The following is a 21,713-nucleotide window of genomic DNA, read 5'->3' on the forward strand; positions in this document are numbered from 1 at the left end:
AATAGCCTAATTTATTTTTTAAATGTTTACTTTCCCATACTAGTGAATAAGTTTGATATAACAGTGATTTATGTCACCAGATAAATGGAAGTAGAGAAAAATCCCTCAGGCTGTTAATTGCTGTATATTTTCTGGGATTACATGTGTTTATTAAAGAAGTAGACTCAGGGAGCTCCCTCAAAGTATATTTACTGAAAGCAAAAGTGGAAAAATCTATTTGAGAAAGTGTTTGCTTTCGATTAAAAATTAGTCTTCTAAATATCAAATCTGTAACCCATCTGGCTTCTGTTTAATCTGGAATCTAATTTGGGAAAGAAGTGTGATGACTGCGTGGGTTTATAACAGTAATGGAAGCAAAACTGGCCATTTTATTATGATAGAAATTTCGTGTCATGTCTCCCAGACAATAAAGACTAAGAAAATCTATTTAAATACATTGGGGTCTTTTCCCCTGAGTGAAAATGATTGCTGAGGGTTAAACCTTCATTAGATTGCCTCTGCTTTTTTTTTTTCTTTCTTTTTTTTTTTGGAGACAGTCTTGCCCTGTTGCCCATGCTGGAGTGCAGTGGTGTGATCTCGGCTCACTGCAACCTCCACTTCTTGGGTTAAAGCAATTCTCCTGCCTCAGCCTCCCGAGTAGCTGAGACTACAAGCGAGCACCACCACACCCGGCTAATTTTTTGTATTTTTAGTAGAGACAGAGTTTTCCTGTGTTGCCCAGGCCGGTCTCGAACTCCTGAGCTCAGGCAGTCCGCCCGCCTCAGCCTCGAGAAGTGCCAGGATTACAGGCTTGAGCAGCTGTGCCCGGCCTTACCCCTGTATTTGATGTAGCTACAGAACTGGTTGCTCAGTGAGTGGGTTGGTTTTAGTCAGCATATTCTCTGATCCCATTTAAAACTTTTTACAAGTGGAGTATCGCTGTAAGTTTTATACATGTTCATGTGTAAGCACAGGTTTAGTGAATTTGCTGGATAATAATATTCGCTACTATTGAGCTCTGTGATTCTAACCATGGGCCAGGTTAGAATTACAGGATGAAGGTTATTTTATGCAGAAAAGGAATCTAAAAGGTCAAGTTGAATTTACCTAATGATATAAAAGTTGCAGTTCATTTAGCTCTTTCCTTGAACCAAAATAAAAGGGTTTCTTAGACCCTTTATGTTGTATTTCTAATGCGAACATCTTTGCAGCGTAAAGGTAATAATTGCTGAGGATACTTCCGAGAGGCCAGATAACTGGCTCAGAGTCCTGAGACACCAAGTATTAGTTCTAGAGCATAGGCTGGTCTGACTCCAAAGTCATTGCTCTTTCCACTGAACCATGCTTTGTCTCTAAATTATGCTTAGGTGCTTTTTGTTTAGGATAATTGTTTCTGCTTGTCACTAGCGGCCCTCCCCCGACTCTCCCCACCACAGCAGCTAGGATGAATTTTGCTCATTAGAACCTTAGATCAGTTTGAAAGAAAGCCTGGTTAAGTAATAGTCTTTTAAATGGACCCTTGAAATAGCTTTCCAGTTTGCTTTTATTTGTTCTGTCAAATTAAGCTAAAACTTAAAACTGATCCACAGGTTTGTGTGTGGGGAGAGGCCGTCTTATTAACCTTTGTGTTGAAGGAGGCCAGCTCCTAAATTACTACTATCATGTGCCATCAAGTTTGTTAAAAATTGCTGGCACGGTGGTCACGCCTGTAATTTTATCATTTTGGGAGGCCAAGGCAGGCGCATCACCTGAGGTCAGGAGTTCGAGACCAGCCTGGCCAACATGGTGAAATCCTGTCTCTACTGAAAATACAAAAATTAACTGGGTGTGATGGTGTGTGCCTGTAATCCCAGCTACTTGGGGGACTGAAGCAGGAGAATGGCTTGAACCTGGGAGGTGGAGGTTGCGGTGACCTGACATTGTGCCACTGCACTCCAGCCTGGGCTACAGAGCAAAACTCCATGTACAAAACAGAAACAAAAACAAAAAACCAATAGTCCAGATTGTTGCTAAAAAATTCATTTCTTCTGAATTCTAACATTCTGCTTTAGTGGAAATGAGTTAACTAAGCTTCCAATTAACTTTATAGGATAGGTGCTGGTTATCCTCTTTGCTTCCTAGCCCTTTCTAACATCCCTTTTGTGGCTGATACTGTTGGGAGTATTTAATGCAGCTTTCTGTTTGGAATTGAGCTGCTTCCTGAACAATTTTGTTTTACTTTTCTTTGAATCGGTGATCTGAATCAGAAGCTTCTTTGGTATTCCACCCGGGCAGTCGTCGTCTTTTATGGCTAGTCTTAAAAGGCTGGATCAATGAAATTAAATCTGCCTTTGGATTTGAGCTTTTAGTGAGATGGTGTCTGAAGTTCCATTTTGTGTTTAACTTCAACTGAGGCTACCGTGTAGTCTGTAATGACATAGCATGTCTCGCTAATCACTAAAAGGTGTTGGAAATACCCCTTGGGATGAAGTGAGCAGATAATGCTGCTTACATTGTTACTATATTAGCTCCTTTCAGAGATGAGCTTTAGGATCTAACTAGATCTTGTCTGATTTTCTCCTGTCTTTGCTTTTTTGAAGTCTGTGCCTTCTATAGATTACAATTAACTGAGGCATGAATTTTCTACCCTTGCAGATTCCACCCCATACAAATAGGGCCATTGTTTGCTGAAGCCATTGTGATTTTATGCAGAATGTTGGGCAGTCCTTTCCTCTGTCAGAAAGAACAATTTATATGTAATGATAAGTCTAATTATGCTTGGAAGCTTATTTTCCTTGTTGCACAATTGAACCAACCTGCTCATGAAAGCTCCATGACCCTTTACCTAGATGACATTCAAATATAGTTAGGCAAATAAGTTTCCTTTTGGTTTATCATTGAGTAAACCTTTGCAACCTGTAATGTTTAGCAAGTGACTATTTCTATATAGTAATTTTCCTTTTAGCTGAGAATTTATTCAAGCATCAAACATAAAAAAGAATACAAGTGAAATCAACTTTCTTTTGCATGAGGGACTTTCTATAATTTGCTACTTTTTGTCATCTTTTTTTTTTTGGAGATGGCGTTTCTCTCTTGTAGCCCAGGCTGGAGTGCAGTGGCGCGATCTCAGCTCGCTGCCACTTCTGCTTCCCAGGTTCAAGCGATTCTCCTGCCTCAACCTCCTGAGTAGCTGGGATTACAGGCGTGCACCACCGTGCCCAGCTAATTTTTGTATTTTTAGTAGAGATGGGGTTTCGCCATGTTGGCCAGGCTGGTCGTGAACTCTTGACCTCAGGTGATCCATCTGCTTTGGCCTCCCAAGTGCTGGGATTACAGGTGTGGGCCACCATGCCCAGCCTTTTTTTTTTTTTTTTTTTGAGATGGAGTCTTGCTCTGTTGCCCAGGCTGGAGTGCAGCTGCACGATCTTGACTCACTGCAAGCTCCGCCTCCCGGGTTCACACCATTCTCCTGCCTCAGCCTCCTGAGCAGCTGGGGCTACAGGCGCCCGCCACCATGCCCGGCTAATTTTTTGTATTTTTAGTAGAGACGGGATTTCACCATGTTAGCCAGGATGGTCTTGATCTCCTGACCTCGTAATCTGCCAGCCTCAGCCTTCCAAAGTGCTGGGATTACAGGTGTGAGCCTCTGTGCCCGGCCTTTTCATTTGCTTTTCTTTTTATTTATTTTTATGTGTGTGTATATATATATATATATAGTTTGAGATGGAGTCTCTGTCATCCAGGCTGAAGTGCAGTGGCTCAATCTTAGCTCCCTGCAACCTCTGCCTCCTGGGTTCAAGCAATTCTCCTGCCTCAGCCTCCCGAGTAGCTGGGATCATAAGCACCCACCACCATGCCCAACTAATTTTTGTATTTTTAGTAGAGATAGGGTTTCACCATGTTGGCCAGGCTGGTTTCGAACTCCTGACCTGAGGTGATCCCCTCGCCTTGGCCTCGGCCTTTTTAATCTTCGTAATAGGGTGTTTTGAATGTGGCTTTTTATTATCATTTTATAATGTAAGTTATGGTCTACCCTAATAATGTTTAATAGCTGACTTTGGCATGGCATGTCATACTGTTTTGTTTGTTTTTTGTTTTTTGAGAAGGAGTGTGGTTGAGTTGCCCAGGCTGGAGTGCAGTGACGTGATGTTGGCTCACTGCAACCTCCACCTCCTGGGTTCAAGTGATTTTCCTGCCTCAGCCTCTCAGGTATCTGGGACTACAGGTCCGTGCTACCATGCCCGATTAATTTTTAAATTTTTAGTAGAGATGAGGTTTCACCATGTTGGTCAGGCTGGTCTTGAACTCCTGACTTCGTGATCCGCCCACTGCGGCCTCCCAAAGTGCTGGGATTACAGGCGTGAGCAACTGTGCCTGGACTTCGTTTTTTTTGTTTTTGAGACGGAGTCTTGCCCTGTTGCCCAGGCTGGAGTGCAGTGGCGTGGTCTCTGCTCACTGCAGCCACCACCTCCCGGGTTCAAGCAATTATCCTGGCTCAGTTCCCGGGTATCTGGGATTACAGGTGCCTGCCACTGTACCCGGCTAGTTTTTTTTTTTTTTTTTTTGTATTTTTAGTAGAGACAGGGTTTCACCCTGTTGGCCAGGCTGGTCTCAAACTCCTGGCCTTGTGCTCCACCTGCCTCGACTTTCCATAGTGCTGAGAGTACAGGCATGAGTCACCACACCCAGCCGGCATGTCATAGTTTACAAGCATTTCGCCTACATTACCAGTTAATCCACCCAAGAATCATATGATTACCATTTTATTAATCATATGAAATTGTGGCCAGGCGCGGTGGCTCAAACCTGTAATTCCAGCACTTTGGGAGGCCGAGATGGGTGGATCACGAGGTCAGGAGATCGAGACCATCCTGGCTAACACGGTGAAACCCCGTCTCTACCAAAAAAAATACAAAAAAAAAAAAATTAGCGGGCGTGGTGGCGGGCGCCTGTAGTCCCGGCTACTTGAGAGGCTGAGGCAGGAGAATGGCATAAACCCGGAAGGTGGAGCTTTTGCAGTGAGCTGAGATCCGGCCACTGCACTCCAGCCCGGGAGACAGAGCGAGACTCCGTCTCAAAAAAAAAAAAAAAAAAGACATTGTGGTAGGCTGGGCGCGGTGTCTCACCCCTGTAATCCCAGCACTTTGGGAGGCCATCAGGCAGATCACTTGAGGTCAGGAGTTCAAGACTAGCCTGGCCAACATGGTGAAACCCTGTTTCTACTAAAAATACAAAAATCAGCCAGGTGTGGTGGTGGGTGCCTGTAATTCCAGCTGTGTGGGAGGCTGAGGCAGGAGAGTTGCTTGAACCCAGGAGGTGGAGGTTGCAGTGAGTGGAGATGGTACCACTGCACTTCAGCCTGGGTGACAGAGTGAGACTCTGTCTCAAAAACAATCAAAAAAACCCCAAAAAATTGTGATGGTATCCCATTTTTTTTTCCCATCACCCCAGGCTGGAGTGCTGTGGTACGATCATAGCTCACTGTAGCCTCAGCCTGATGGGCCCAAGCAATCCTCCCACATCAGCCTCCTGAGTAGCTGGGACTACAGGCACATGGCACCACACCTGGCTAATTTTTACATTGTTGTAGAGGTGGGGGTCTCACTGTGTTGCCCAGGCTGGTCTGGAAATCCTGGCCTCAAGTGATCCTTCTGCCTCAGCCTCCCAAAGTGCTGGGATTACAGGCATAACCCCATTTTACATATTAAAAGGGTGAGGCCTACAGATGTAACTTGCTTAGGGTTATTCAGGTGAGTGGCAGAGTTGCAACCCAAACTCAGATCCCCAGTTGAGAGTTTTTTTACATCATACCCAACAGCTGGTTTGCCCTTACCCTAAATACCCTTTTACGTATTTTGTTGTCGTCGTTTGATTTTGACACAGGGTCTCACTCTGTCATCTAGGCTGGAATGCACTGGCACAATCACCCTTCATTGCAGCCTCCACCTCCTGGGTTCAGTCCTACCACCTCAGCCTCCCAAGTAGCTGGGATCAGGGTGTGTGTGCCGCCACATCTGGCTACTTTTAAAAAATTTTTTGTAGAGACAGAGTCTCAGTATGTTGCCCAGCCTGGTCTCAAACTCCTGGGCTCTTTCTCCCACCTTGGCCTCCCAAAGTGTTGGGATTATAGGCGTAGGCCACCATACCCAGCCATCTTTTACATTTTTATGTGTCTTTTTCAGTTAGGTGCTGTGTTTTTTTTTTTTTTTTTTCTTTGAGACAGAGTCTCGCTCTGTCACCCAGGCTGGAGTGCAGTGGTGTAATCTTGGCTCACTGCAAGCTCTGCCTCCCGGGTTCAAGCAATTCTCCTGCCTCAGCCTCCTGAGTAGCTGGATCTACAGGTGCCCACGACCACGACCGGCTAATTTTTTGTATTTTTTAGTAGAGACGCAGTTTCACTGTGTTAGCCGGGATGGTCTCGATCTCCTGACCTTGTGATCCGCCCACCTTGGCCTCCCAAAGTGCTGGGATTACAGGCATGAGCCACCGCGCCTGGCCAGTGCTATGTTACTACTAAAGGGCTACTGTGAGTTATTTATTAAAAAATTTGTGTTGGGTGTACGAATGTGAATTCCATCCGAACAGTGACTGTGTCTTACTGTGCATACCTTTCCCCAGTGCCTAGAATAGTGCCTGTAAATAGGTGTTGAATAATTATTTGTTGAATGAATAAAGTAGTGAATTTAATTCATGCTCTTCTAATATGCTTTTGTTTTCCTTTGAGATGGAGTCTTGCTCTGTCACTCAGGCTGGAGTGCACTGGCGTGATCTTGGCTCACTGCAGCCTCCACCTTCCAGGTTCAAGCGATTTTCCCACCTCAGCCTCCCAAGAAGCTGAGATTACAGGCGTGTGCCACCATGCCTGGCTAATTTTTTTTTTTTTGAGATGGAGTCTTGCTCTGTCGCCCAGGCTGGAGTGCAGTGGTGTGATCTCCACTCACTGCAAGCTCCGCCTCCCGGGTTCACGCTATTCTGCCTCAGTCTCTGGAGTAGCTGGGACTACGGGTGCCTGTCACCACGCCTGGCTATTTTTTTATTCTTATTTTTAGTAGAGACGGGATTTCACAGTGTTAGCCGGGATGGTCTCAATCTCCTGACCTTGTGATCCGCCTGCCTCAGCCTCCCAGGGTGTTAGGATTACAGGCATGAGCCACTGTACCTGGCCATGCCTGACTAATTTTTATATTTTTATTTTATTTTATTTTTGAGGCAAAGTCTCACTCTGTTACCCAGGCTGGAATACAGTGGCCCATTCTCAGTTCACTGCAACCTCTGCCTCCCGGGTTCAAGTGATTCTTCAGCCTCAGCCTTCCAAGTAGCTGGGATTAGAAGTATGTGCCACCATGCCAGACTAATTTTTTTTAGTAGAGACAGGGTTTTACCATGTTAGCCAGGCTGGTCTTGAACTCCTGACCTCAGGTGATCCACCTGCCTTGACCTCCCAAAGTGGTGGGATTACAGGCATGAGTCACTGCGCCGGCCTAATTTTTGTATTTTTAGTAGAGAGAGGATTTCACCATGTTGGCCAGCCTAGTCTCGAACTCCTGACCTCAGGTGATCGGCCCACCTTGGCCTCCCAAATTGCTGGGATTACAGGCGTGAGCGCTGTACCCGGCTTAGTATGCGTTCTTGACTGGGGAAAATTACAGTGGTAAGTGTGCACTATATAGATATATTGGTAATGATCATGATGGCTTTGAATTATCTTTTGAAATTGGAGGATTTGAAAAAATAGATTTGCATATGGAAATATGAATTTTTGTTGTTTTTTTGACATGTAGTCTTGCTTTATTGCCTAGGCTGGAGTGCAGTGATGCAGTCAGGGCTCACTGCAGCCTCAACCTTCTGGTCTCAAGCAGTCCTTCCATCTCAGCCTTCCAAGTAGCTGAGACTACAGGCACATACTACCATGCCTAGCTAGTTTTAAAATTTTTTGTAGAGATGGGGTCTCCATCTGTTTCCTAGACTGGCCTCGAACTCCTGGGCTCAAGGAGTTCTGTCTTGGCCTCCCAAAGTGTTGGGATTACAGGCATGAGCCACGACACCTGGCCAAAATGTGAATGTTTGTATGAATCTCAGCTATCACTGTGTAAAAGTATTTGAGATCCATATGGGCGCAATCTGCTGTATTTCTCCTCTCTCTCTCTCTCCTTTCTTTGCTAAGTTGATGGTTATTTTTTAGCATCATCTTTATGTCTGACTCTAATAGCCCCTTTTCCCGTTCTTATATTTAACTTTTTTTGTGCGTGTTTTAAATTATTATTATTATTTTTTGAGATGGAGTCTTGCTCTGTCATCCAAGCTGGAGTGCAGTGGTGTGATGTCGGCTCACTGCAAGCTCCGCCTCCCAGGTTCACGCCAGTCTTCTGCCTCAACCTCCTGAGTAGCTGGGACTGCAGGTGCCTGCCGTAATTATTTTGTATTTTTAATAGAGACGGGGTTTCACCGTGTTAGCCAGAATGGTCTCCAACTCCTGACTTCGTGATCTGCCTGCCTCGGCCTCCCACAGTACTGGGAATACAGGCCTGAGCCACTGCGCCCGGCTCTTAAATTTTTAAATTTTATTTTAATAGAGACAAGGTCTCGCCATGTTGCTCAGGCTGGTCTCAAACACCTGAGCTCAAGCGATCCGCCTGCCTCAACCTCCCAAAGTGCTGGGGTTACAAGCATGAGCCATCACACCTGGCTTTTATTTTTTACTTCTGCTTTGGGCTAGAAAACTAGACACCCTGGACCGGGTGTGATTGCTCACACCTGTGATCCCAGCACTTTGGGAGGCCGAGATGGGCAGATCACGAGGTCAGGAGATGGAGAATAGCCTGGCTAACATGATGAAACCCCGTCTCTACTAAAAATACAAAAATTAGCCAGGCGTGGTGGCATCCACCTGTAATCTCAGCTACTCGGGAGCCTAAGGCAGGAGAATAGCTTGAACCTGGGAGGCGGAGGTTGCGGTGAGCCGAGATCGCACCATTGCACTCCAGCCTGGGCAACAGAATGAGACTCCGTCTCAAAAAAAAAATAAAAGAAAAAAAGAAAACTAGACACCCTGCTTCTCAGAATAGGGGATTTGGAAACAAAACAAAACTAGACACCCAAACTTACAATAATTGTTCAACATGGAAAAGCTTGGCTTGAGTGAGGCCCCTGTTGGTAAAAAGCATGGGCTGTGTTAGAAGGTCTTAGGTATTTGGGCTGCTCAGAGGCCTTTTTCAGTTCCCATTCATGGCAGTCTTTTGAATAGCTGAGGTATTAGAACAACTGGGCTCTAGACTGGAAAGTTGTTAGTATAATATACTATCTACGAAAAGAACCTGAACTGTTAAAATATCAGAAAATAAACTAGAGCTCATGGTTTATTTGTGGAATCAGTTAGACAGTGAACAGCAATTTTTTATTGCCTGTGAAGCCATAGTAGCAGTGAGAAACTGAAAGAAGCAAAAACAGTGTAAGAATGTATAAAAGCATCCCAAGGTAAGAAATTCTATGTGTTACTACTGACGACTACCATTTAAGTTGGGGGACCTCTAGATAGACTGCAGAATTTGAGAATTAAACTCAAATTCTGTCATCTAAAGTTCACTTCTAAAAATGATTATGATTTGTACTTATTAGAGATAATGTGCTTTTTTCATATTTTGCAATTTAATATACCACTATTTTATGTACCCAGTGCCTATTGGTAAAATTTTCCATGAAATTGTATTTGGGTCACCAAGCATATGCTAACGACATTTATGAATAAAGTAGTAGGTATAAAGGGAAAGAAAACACAGGTTTGCAAATCAGTCTTATGTGGTTGGACAATATGTAATATAAGTTATGAGGCTGGGTGTGGTGGCTCATGCCTGTAATCCCAGCACTTTGGGAGGCTGAGGTGGGTGGATCACCTGAGGTCAGGTGTTCGAGACCAGCCTGGCCAACTTGGTAAAACCCCGCCGTTTCTACTAAAAAACCCCAAAAAACAAAAATTAGTCGGGCGTGGTAGCGGGCACCTGTAACCTCAGCTACTCGAGTCTGAGGCAGAAGAATTGCTTGAACCCAGGAGGCGGAGGTTGCAGGGAGCCGACATCACGCCACTGTACTCCAGCCTGGGGGACAGAGTGAGACTCCATCTCAAAATAACCCAAACAAACAAAAAAACCCAAAGATTATGAGGTATTCACATTACTCTCATCAGGAAATAATTGGAACTGGAAAAGGAAAGTTCTGCTGTCTCTTACAAATGTGTCTGCAAAATATTCTTCACTCAGCTTTCGGGCAGTCGTGTCTTTTTTTTTTTTTTTTTAAAGAGTCTTACTCTGTGGCCCAGGCCGGAGTGCAGTGGCATAATCTTGGCTCACTGCAACCTCTGCCTCCTGCTTTCAAGCCATTTTTGTGCCTCAGCCTCCCAAGTAGCTGGGATTACATGCCTGCGCTAATTTTTGTATTATTTATTTATTTTCTTTGAGACAGAGTCTCGCTCTTTTGCCAGGCTGGAGTGCAGTGGCGCGATCCCAAGTCACTGCAACCTCCGCCTCCCAGGTTCAAGGGATTCTCCTGCCTCAACCTGCCAGGTAGCTGGGACTACAGGTTTGCCATCATGCCGGCTAATTTTTGTATTTTTAGTAGAGATGGGGTTTCACTATGTTGGCCAGGATGGTCTCAATCTCTTGACCTTGCAATATGCCCACCTCTGCCTCTCAAAGTACTGGGATTACAGGCATGAGCCACCGTGCCCAGCCTAATTTTTGTATTTTTAGTAGAGGTGGGGTTTCATCATGTTGACCAGACTGGTCTCGAACTCCTGGCCTCAGGTGATCCGCCTGCCTCGGCCTCCCAAAGTGTTGGGATTACAGGCCATGAGCCACCACGTCTGGCTGCTTGTGTCTTTTGAAGACTTGACTGCATGCTGCCTCAAACCATGACATCATGCCTTCAGTCTTCCTACTTGTAAATTATAGGTTTCCCCAAAACTTGAGCAGTATGTCTTCAGTTTCAGAAAAAAGACCTACCCTACTAAATTATTATTTTTTATTTTCCAGAGTTTATTAACCACTTAACCTCTCAGAACTGAACGAAAACAACATTGTTCCTGGAATGCCCTCTTTTTAAGGTACATATAATTTGGCTTTATAATTTCTGGCCTGTTGATAATCAGTGGTACTTTTGAATTCTTTAATGAGTTGTGTGGAGAATGATTTTTACTTCTGGCTGTAACATTAGAGAAGCAAAATAAATTTTATGCAGTTTGAATTTCATCTTTACTCTTGATTTAATTAGAAAGTAAGTACGAAAAGTTATTGGCAAGAATGTAAAGCCTATGTTCTTTAAATATAGAGACATGAGAATTGATGACTGAAGCTGTCATTAAACATGACTGGCTCAATAAGCTTCTTGGTCATAGTATCTTTTGTAGTTTGGATTTTTAAAAAAACCCTTCGATTTCTCAGATTGTTAAATGTGATTTTCAAATTGTGGAACAAATTTAGCATTGTTTTCTATCATGAGATAGGGTTATGAATCAAGCTTCGTTTACCACTAGCAGCTTGTGAACATTCGGATAAAAAAGGAGTTTTCTAAGAGTGTTCAAGATTTTCTGGTCTTTTGTCAGGGCAATGCCAAATACACTATGTGGGTTAGCACTGCTTCCTGCTTTTAACACTTTCCCTCTAAAAGCTGAAAGCACATTGCCATACCATATCTCTGAGGTAGTAATTAGGAGACAAGTTAACCCACTTTTTTTGAGAATGAGGAAGTGGAAACATAAGGAAATTATAGAAGTTGTACAAAGCTCAGCGAATGGTTTTAAACTCACCACACTGGATTTGTATAATGCTTTGCTTTTCTTTCTTTCTTTTTGAAACAGAGTTTTGCTCTTGTTGCCCAGGCTGGAGTGCAGTGGCGCCATGTTGGCTCACTTCAGCCTCCAGGGTTCAAGCAGTTCTCCTGCCTCAGCCTCCCAAGTAGCTGGGATTACAGTCATGTGCCACTACGCTTGGCTAATTTTGTATTTTTAGTAGAGGTGGGGTTTCACCATGTTGGTCAGCTGGTCTTGAACTCCTGACATCAGGTGATTCCCCCACCTTGGCCTCCCAAAGTGTTGGGATTACAGGCGTGAGCCACCATGCCCGGCCTAATGCTTTTCTTTTTAAATAATTGTTTTATCATGCCTCAGGATTCCTTTAGTGTTTTGACTGTCTGATTGCTGCAACTGAGGCTTTGTCAAATATCCTATTATAAAGTGTTTTGGGGAAGCTGAGGCACAGAGGAGTGGGTTGCCAAGAGCTGGGAGTGGAATTGAAAGCTACAACTCAGAAGTTTGATCTGATTTAACATTGTTGGTTGCTACTTAGCAGCAAGGGTGATTTCTTAGAAAGTGAGTCTTGGCACTGGTCTGTTTTGCATGAAGATGCTGGTAAATGCAGTTGTGTTTCTAGGTAGGTGGCACATGGTTACAGATTACAGTTTCCCTTTTCTGAAAGGAAAAGCCTGTTAACCATTATGTTGAACCAAGCCCCTTCATAGTCAAGAATATGTCACACGGTACTACTTTTAAAAGTCTCCAGAAGATCATGAACAGGTATTCATTTTTATTGCCTTGAAAGTTTTCTATGTTTGTATAAGTTTAGATTAAAAACTGTTTACAAATATATGTGCTTGAATTTTGTTAGTTTTGAGAATATCTCCTAGAGAAGGAGAGACGGAAGCTTGATAAAGTTTTAAAACTAGAAAAGAAAATAAGGTTTATAGTTTTTTAGGCTGTAGAGGTAAATTGTTTTTCACTTTAGCATGGTGTGATGGGTTTTCTAGGATGAAAATTAATAATAAAAATCTCTTTTAGGAAGTGTTTCTTTAAGCAGACCATCTGACCTCCCAACTGTTACATTTGTGTGGAAAGAAAGTCCTCCATTGCCCATGGCATTGGGCCAAGTGTGAGACAGGGACTACATTCAGTCTCACTTGTATTGCAAGTGCAAAGATCTTGAACAATCTGGGTTGTTTCCAGACATTATTTTTGGTTAATTTTATTGTCTTGCAAGTGAGTGTGCCACCTCAGGGCTAATCTCCTCTTTGTGCTTGAGCATCAGGTACAGTGATTTTTTTTTTTTTTTAAGTAGTTTGGTCATATTTCTTTTAAAAAAACCTTTTATTATTGGTTATTTAGTATATATAGGCCTGCTATTGAACATTATTTGCTTGACATTGACCTTAAAGCCGTCATTTTGGAAACGATTGTATAGGACGATAGTGATTGACATGCTTCTGTACTAGCGTCTGCCCTGCCTACAGGTATTTGGATAATGTTTGGAGTCAATGAATTACTGTTTTGGGGGGCTGGGAGGGAGAAGTAATGGAGAGTGAGTTTACTTTCAGAAAACATTCAACCATATTGCAACAAGAAAGATGTGTCAGAAAAGAATCTTAGAAATAACTGGTATAAGGAATGATGTGGGTATTTTAGATGTATTTAAAGGCTATTGAAAAGGACTTTATATTGTAGAAAAAGTGGTTTATTAATGTTTTTCAATTGACCAAGTTTCTGTAGGAGTGGAGCCTCTCAAAAAACTAAAGAGAACAGAATAATAGATTTACACGTGATTGCTTAAAGGTGTCATCTTGTGTCTTTGAGGAAGAGTTTAACACACAGATCCTTTCCAGCATTTAAGAATGTGCAGTCTGCCATTTGTGGGTTTACATGTAATAGATGCTTAATAAGTTTTTGTAGACTATTAAGTGAGTATATTTTAGAATTGCTTTTGCTTTATAACAGCGAGGCACAGGAGTGCTCCTTTGTATCTGTATATCCGTGTTACATCAGATTTACCGAAAGACTTCCAAGGGGAGACATTTAGTGAAATGTTTGTGACTATCTGAAAAGGAGGCTTCTCCAAAATTGGGATCACTTCTTTCCTTCTGTTTTTTTTTCAGACACATCTTGTTTGGAAATATCACTTATTATGAAGGCGAATGATATGTTGATTAAACAAAAGTACAGCTACTACATTATAAGTTGTGTTAATCCAGTTTAAAAATTGATTATTAAAAATGTTTTTTTGACTGGGCACGGTGGCTCACGCCTATAATCCCAGCACTTTGTTGAGGCCAAGGCAGGTGAATCAGTTGAGGCCAGGAGTTAAAGACCAGCCTGACCATCATGGTGAAACCCTGTTTCTACTAAAAACACAAAAAAAATCAGCCAGGTGTGGTGGTGCACACCTGTAGTTACCACTACTCGGGAGGCTGACATAAGAGAATCACGTGAACCCAGGAGGCAGAGGTTACGGTGAGCCAAGATCGTGCCACTGCGCTCCAGCCTGGGCGACAGAGTGAGACTGTCTCCAAAAAAAATAATGTTTTCCCAGGCCGGGCATGGTGGCTCATGCCTGTAATCCCAGCACTTTGGGAGGCCGAGGCGGGTGGATCACAAGGTCAGGAGATCGAGACCACGGTGAAACCTCATCTCTACTAAAAATACAAAATATTAACCGGGCACTGTGGCGGGCGCCTGTAGTTCCAGCTACTCTGGAGGCTGAGGCAGGAGAATGGCATGATCCCGGGAGGCAGAGCTTGCAGTGAGCCAAGATTGCGCCACTGCACTCCAGCCTGGGTGACAGAGCGAGACTCCATTAAAAAAAAAAAATGTTTTCCCATAATTGCTTAAATATTTCATAGTGCAAAGATTTAACAATCTGTAAGTTGAAAGTGGATAAGACTAAGCATGTATTAGCCATAGCACAAGATAATTTAAAAAAGACTAAGTACGATTGCAGATAGTCCTGTAAACCATTTCTAGAAGGGTCTGCCTTCTTGTATATTAAATCACTCAGATTGTGCTCAGTACAGTCTAGTCTTGGTAGGTTCACTGCTGAGTGCCAAATACACATTTTGTGACCATTTTTTAGTACATCATGTGTAATTAAAAAAAACTTTCGTAGAGCTCATGTGCCCATATTCTCCTTCACCACAACCCATAAAAGCTATTTGACACTTGTAAAATGGTAACTGCCAGCCAAGGCAAGATTCTATTTTTATGAGAAGATTTTTGTGTTACCAAGCCAATCTTAAGATGCAGGAGGACATGGAATTAAGGAATCTTTTAAAAGAAATACCTGTAACTCCATCATTTTGCACGTTTTATTATGGTGCTTATGTATGCTATGTAAAATTAGGGCTTGAGACTAAGATGAGTATGATTTCTTGATCTGGTGTCTGAAGCCCTTCAAATAGGGAAAAAACCAGGAGATGAAAGGTCCTCATCTGTGTGGGAGGCAGAGAGGCAGGGAAATGGCAGCACGACACAATTCACAGTAAGAGGTGTTTTCCAGCACCAGCGAGATCTGAAGAATCTTTGCGTTTCAAACTTTTCAACCTAATTTTACTGTGTATAAAATAGTGTTTGTCTCTAAGAAGACTCTAACAAAGCATTTTGATCTCTCGAGTCCTTAATTTACCTGATGGAAAACAATCCTTAAAGACAGGTTTAAAGGAAGACTTGTTTGCATTTAAGGACTTAGTCTTCAGGACAGTACTGTTGAGCAACAGGTTCAGAATTTATATAGAAGTTGTATTTCCGCCGGGCGCGGTGGCTCAAGCCTGTAATCCCAGCACTGTGGGAGGCCGAGACGGGCGGATCACGAGGTCAGGAGATCGAGACCATCCTGGCTAACACGGTGAAACCCCGTCTCTACTAAAAAATACAAAAAACTAGCCGGGCGAGGTGGCGGGCGCCTGTAGTCCCAGCTACTCGGGAGGCTGAGGCAGGAGAATGGCGTAAACCCGGGTGGCGGAGCTTGCAGTGAGCTGAGATCCGGCCACTGCCCTCCAGCCTGGGCGACAGAGCGAGACTCCGTCTCAAAAAAAAAAAAAAAAAAAAAAAAAAAGTTGTATTTCCAAAGTTCCACAGTTCCTTGAAGGCTGCTATTAACTATATCAATATCAGTAATGAAAAACTTAATTTGTTCTTCGAGTTATGTGGGCAAATGATATATTTTCCCCCATTCATAACTGTGATGTCTGTCCCGGCTTCTCTTTGGGAGAGGAGCATCTGCTTGGGTGCTAAAATACTAGCATCAGGCTGGGCACGGTGGCTCATGCCTGTAATCCCAGCACTTTGGGAGGCCGAGGCAGGAGGATCACTTGAGGTCAGGAGTTGAAGATCAGCCCGGCCAACATGGCGAAACGCTGTCTCTACTGAAAATACAAAAGTAGCCGGGTGTGGTGGTACACATCTGTAATCTTAACTACTCGGGGCCGGGCGCAGTGGCTCAAGCCTGTAATCCCAGCACTTTGGGAGGCCGAGACGGGCGGATCACGAGGTCAGGAGATCGAGACCATCCTGGCTAACACGGTGAAACCCCGTCTCTACTAAAAAATACAAAAAACTAGCCGGACGAGGTGGCGGGCACCTGTAGTCCCAGCTACTCGGGAGGCTGAGGCAGGAGAATGTCGAAAACCCGGGAGGCAGAGCTTGCAGTGAGCTGAGATCTGGCCACTGCACTCCAGCCTGGGCGACAGAGCGAGACTCCGTCTCCAAAAAAAAAAAAAAAAAAAAAAAAAATTAACTACTCGGGAGGCTGAGGCAGGAAAATCGCTTGAACCTAGAAGATGGAGTTTGCAGTGAGCCAAGATCGTGCCACTGCACTCCACCCTGGGCAACAGAGCGAGACTCTGTCTCAAAAAAAAAAAAAAAAATTTAGCATCTATTTTTTAGGGCCTTTTGAGATGGAAAGGGGATTTTCTTTTCCTGTCTTAAGAATGTAAGTTACTTGTGACCTGGTGTGGTGACTCACGCCTGTAATCCCAGCACTTTGGGAGGCCGAGGTAGGCAGATCACGAGGTCAGGAGGTTGAGACCATCCTGGCTAACATGGTGAAACCCCCGTCTCTACTAAAAATACAAAAATTCAGCTGGGCATGGTGGTGGGCGCCTGTAGTGCCCGCTACTCAGGATGCTGAGGCAGGAGAATGGCGTGAACCCGGGAGGCAGAGCTTACAGTAAGCCGAGATCACGCCATTGCGCTCAAGCCTGGGTGACAGTGAGACTCCGTCTCAAAAAAAAAAAAAAAAAAAAAAAAAAAAAAAGACTATGGCTGGGCGCGGTGGCTCAAGCCTGTAATCCGAGCACTTTGGGAGGCCGAGACGGGCGGATCACGAGGTCAGGAGATCGAGACCATCCTGGCTGACACAGTGAAACCCCGTCTCTACTAAAAAATACAAAAAACTAGCCGGGCGAGGTGGCAGGCGCCTGTAGTCCCAGCTACTCGGGAGGCTGAGGCAGGAGAATGGCATGAATCCAGGAGGCGGAGCTTGCAGTGAGCTGAGATCCGGCCACTGCACTCCAGCCTGGGCGACAGAGCGAGACTCCGTCTCAAAAAACAAACAAACAAACAAAAAAGAACAAAAAAATAGGACTATAAGCTACTTGTTCCATTAGTAAGATTGTATTTTGTGGGTTAGTATATGTGTGCTTGAAACAGTATCCCTGGACCCTCTATCCACTAGATGTCAGTAGATCCCGCATTCTGCACACTGGTTGTGACAACCAAAAAATGTCTCCAGACGTTGACAGATGTCTCCTGGGGGAACAAAATTGCCCGGTCTTGAGAATCACTGCCTTAGATGCTCTGTTCAGGCTTAAATAAGACACATAAAAATGTTAAATTAGCAGGTGACTAATAATTTATGAGTATTGTTTGTTGACTTTTCATATTTATCATGTTGGAAATTTGAATTTACCTAGTCTTATTTGGAGAGTTTAACTTTTTTTTTTTTGAACTACATGTTTCAACCAACTGTTAGACATAACTCCTTTAGGTGAATTTAAGGATAACATTTTTGAGGCAGTCTTAATTTAAAAAGCCTGTTCCTTTCTCAGCTTCTAGAAAACTTACATATTTATGACTGACTTGAGCTGAGTGCAGTGCCTCACGCTTGTAATCCCAGGACTTTGGGAGGCCGAGGTGGGCAGATCACCTGAGGTCAGGAGTTTGAGACCAGCCTGGCCAACCTGGTGAAACCCTGTCTCTGCTAAAAATACAAAAACTAGCCAGGTATGGTGGCTCATGCCTGTAATCCTAGCTACTTGGGAGACTGAGGCAGGAGAATTGCTTGAACCCAGGAGGCGGAGGTTGCAGTGAGCCAAGTTTGCACCACTGCACTCCAGCCTGGGCGACAGAGCTCTGTCTCAAAAAAAAATTAAACATTTATGACTGACTTGAAATCCTGGCAGTCAGCCTGCTTTAGAGAGCATTAACCAAAAATCCCTTGGTCCACACCCTTTCTAAATTTAGGCATTCATTCAGAGTCTCAAACTCTAAGGGCCAGTCAGGACACAGTTGGGTTACTCTTTCTGGGATGGGAGTACATTCTGGAGCAGATACTTTACTCCTAGCTTATTATTTGACCTTGAGACCTGTGGTTGGTGTTGTGAAGTCGTACATATACTACGAGTGACTTTTTTGTTATGAAAAGTGCTCTTCTTAAGACAGTTTACAAAAAGGAAAAGGAGAAGGAGTGAGTGAGTAAATGAAGAGAGGGGAAGAGAGGAGGAAAAAAGTTTCTATTTTAGCAGCTGACGGGGGAAAAATACCCAATGAAATAAGGTCATAGCTGACTTCTGAATGGTTCTGGACTTGTTTCTTGACACTGGCGACTTGTCTTCTAAGACCATTATGTGGATCTTCAATGGAACTCCTCTGTTATTTTGTTCTGATTCCAAAAGTAGAAAGGAACAACTGCACTCTTGGGGAATTTTGTTGAATAAGGTAATACTTATGCCTCTGCTATCCAGAGTCACATTTCGACTGAGTTTCTTTTGAGTTTTGCAGTCCTTTTTGTTCTCAGTGAGAGAGAATGTGCCAGGACTCCTCAAGTAGCTTAATTGCTCTGGTCATTCGTCTCTTTCTTGAGGACCAGCTTTAAAAATCATTTTGATACTCCAAAAAAAAAAAATTAAAGTAACATACTGTTTATTTTAATAGAACTTCTAGTTAGTTGGTTTGCTGGTGTCTACATTGGTTGGCTATTTCCTGAGAGACCTGTTACTCTGTCTTTGTTGCCACTGGTTATTTTTAAGTACTTTGACTCATTAAAAACGTTTTCGGCTTTTAAAGGATGGCCATGAAAATGAGCACAACTGTCCTTATTTTTGACTCGTGAAGAAATTTAATGTATTTAGAAGTAATGCCTTCATTATTCTCTTAATTTACAAGATGAGGTAAACAAGCTCCAGTGCTCCCCACCCCACCACCACACCAGTAAAATTGCCAGTCTAAAATCCGTTCCTGTCTTCTTCTCCGCTTTTGCTTTTAATAGTATAAATTCTCTAGTATGATCTTCATTACTCACATCACTTCTCAGGATCTGTGAGCCTGGGTAGGGGTGGGATAGTTTTCTTGTTGGGGGTTTGTAATTAAATGAGACCTCAAATAAACCTTTTAGGAAAACAATACGTCTGTCATCACCATAGGGAAAAAGAAACAACAGAAGTATCCTACCTTCCTTCTGTCAACTTAAAACCCTAAGGTTGTCAATCTGAGCCTTGGTCCTTAAGAGGAAGCAGTGTTCACATTCACCTGTTCCTGGTATTGTAAACCTAGTTTGCTTTCAATTTCTCGTAATTTTGAGACCAGAAAGAAACCTTTACTATGCCCCAATTACTGTAGAAACCTCTCCATACTTTTAAATTTGCATTTTTGAATGTAAGCTGTAGTTTGCAATTCTTAATATTCACCAATAAATATTGTACCCTACTGATTCTCTTTGTATAATGAATATGCAGAGCACACGGGTATTGTAAATCATTTAAAAAACACTGTGGGAAAGTCACAAGGCCAAGAAACTTACTGTATACCAAGGAGAAACATATTTCGAATAAATGAACATAGCTACCTGCTAAATGGAGCTATTTTCATAACTGAGTAGGTGACACCATTTTGACTGAATATTGGCAATTACATATCTCCTCTATAATTTACCTTTTTATTTTCTTTCCCTTACAACTTTTAGGTAGAACTTTAGACTTCATAGCACTGAATTAACCTGCACTGAAAGCTGTTTACCTGCATTTGTTCACTTTTGTTGAAAGTGACCATGTCTCAAGTTCAAGTGCAAGTTCAGAACCCATCTGCTGCTCTCTCAGGGAGCCAAATACTGAACAAGAACCAGTCTCTTCTCTCACAGCCTTTGATGAGTATTCCTTCTACTACTAGCTCTCTGCCCTCTGAAAATGCAGGTAGACCCATTCAAAACTCTGCTTTACCCTCTGCATCTATTACATCCACCAGTGCAGCTGCAGGTAAGCATATGAATCCAAGTGTCTTCTATTTCAAATGTTTTCTTACCCTGTTTTCTGATCTGATAAGTAGGTTGCAGATTTAGGGAGCTCTCACATTTACCTTCAGAAAGTAAAAGAAAATATCACCACCCACACTTCTTTATCCCAGTTATACAACACTGGTTGTGTAGGGGATTGACAGAGGCCTCAGTTGACAGACCATTGTAGGTTGTGAGAAAGAGAACTGAAAGCTGAAAACTACACAGACTATAAAGCCGCCTCTGTTAAAGAGTGGTGGCTGGCAGAAAGAATGGAACAGTAAATACCACCTTGGATATTCATTGTTGTATGGGATAATTCTGTATTTAAAATTATTTCCCAGAACAAGCCAGGTGCCATGGCTCACGCCTGTAATCCCAGCACTTTGGGAGGCTGAGGCAGTTGGATCACCAGAGGTCAGGAGTTCGAGACCAGTCTGGCCAACATGGTGAAACCCTGCCTCTACAAAAAAAACAAAAACTAGCTGGGCTTGGTGATACACACCCGTAATCCCAGCTACTCAGGAGGCTGAGGCAGGAGAACTGCTTGAACCTAGGAGGTGGAGGTTGCAGTGAGCTGAGATTGTGCCGCTGCACTCCAGCCTGGGCAACAGAGGGAGATTCCATCTCAAAAAAAGAAAAAAGTAAAAACTAGGCCGGGCGCAGTGGCTCACACCTGCAATCCCAGCACTTCGAGAGGCCAAGGCGGGTGGATCACAAGGTCAGGAGTTCGAGACCAGCCTGGCCAATATAGTGAAACTCTGTCTCTACTAAAAATACAAAAAATAGGCGGCCGTGGTGATGCGTGCCTGTAGTCCCAGCTATTCAGGAGGGTGATGCAGAAGAATCGCTTGAACCCAGGAGGCAGAGGTTGCAGTGAGCCGAGATCATGCCACCGCACTCCATCCTGGGCGACAGACAGGGCAAGACTGCTTCATAAATAAATAAATTTCTTTTTTTTTTTTTGAGACGGAGCCTCGCTCTGTTGCCCAGGCTGGAGTGCAGTGGCCGCATCTTGGCTCACTGCAAGTGCCGCCTCCCGGGTTTACACCATTCTCCTGTCTCAGCCTCCCGAGTAGCTGGGACTACAGGCGCGCGCCACCTCGCCCGGCTAGTTTTTTGTATTTTTTAGTAGAGACGGGGTTTCACCGTGTTAGCCAGGATGGTCTCGATCTCCTGACCTCGTGATCCGCCCGTCTCGGCCTCCCAAAGTGCTGGGATTACAGGCTTGAGCCACTGCGCCCGGCCATATAAATTTCCAACAACTGACGAAGAGCTCTTGTATCTGCATAAACCTTCTTTTTGAGTGTCTGTAAGATTTTATCCCAAGCAAGGGGGCAGCCAGATTTACTAGAAAGCAAAAAAGTACATTGACATTTATTTATTTTTATTTCTGTTTTGAACAAGTAAGTTTAAGTCTGGAAGGTTCCAGAAGTAGTTCAGAAATCATAATGAGGACCA

General features: G+C 43.5%; 1 protein-coding gene across 6 annotated transcripts in view; it reads left to right on the forward strand.

Annotated features, from left to right (window-relative positions):
• Positions 1-21,713, forward strand: part of STAU1 (staufen double-stranded RNA binding protein 1) — a 79,177-nt gene that overhangs the window by 6,382 nt on the left and 51,082 nt on the right. For 2 of the 6 annotated variants that reach the window (XM_008014542.3, XM_008014535.3), the window contains exons 2-3: positions 10,983-11,053; positions 19,947-20,235. The exons of 2 other annotated variants lie outside the window; for them this stretch is intronic. In XM_008014542.3, the coding sequence (XP_008012733.1) occupies positions 20,031-20,235 (205 nt within the window). In that variant the 5' untranslated portion in view covers positions 10,983-11,053; positions 19,947-20,030. The remainder of the gene's footprint in view (positions 1-10,982; positions 11,054-19,946; positions 20,236-21,713) is intronic. 2 more of the 6 variants (XM_037982658.2, XM_008014553.3) reach the window with 1 other exon arrangement.

The sequence above is a fragment of the Chlorocebus sabaeus genome, chromosome 2, assembly GCF_047675955.1.
Source record: "Chlorocebus sabaeus isolate Y175 chromosome 2, mChlSab1.0.hap1, whole genome shotgun sequence".
NCBI lineage: Eukaryota > Metazoa > Chordata > Mammalia > Primates > Cercopithecidae > Chlorocebus > Chlorocebus sabaeus.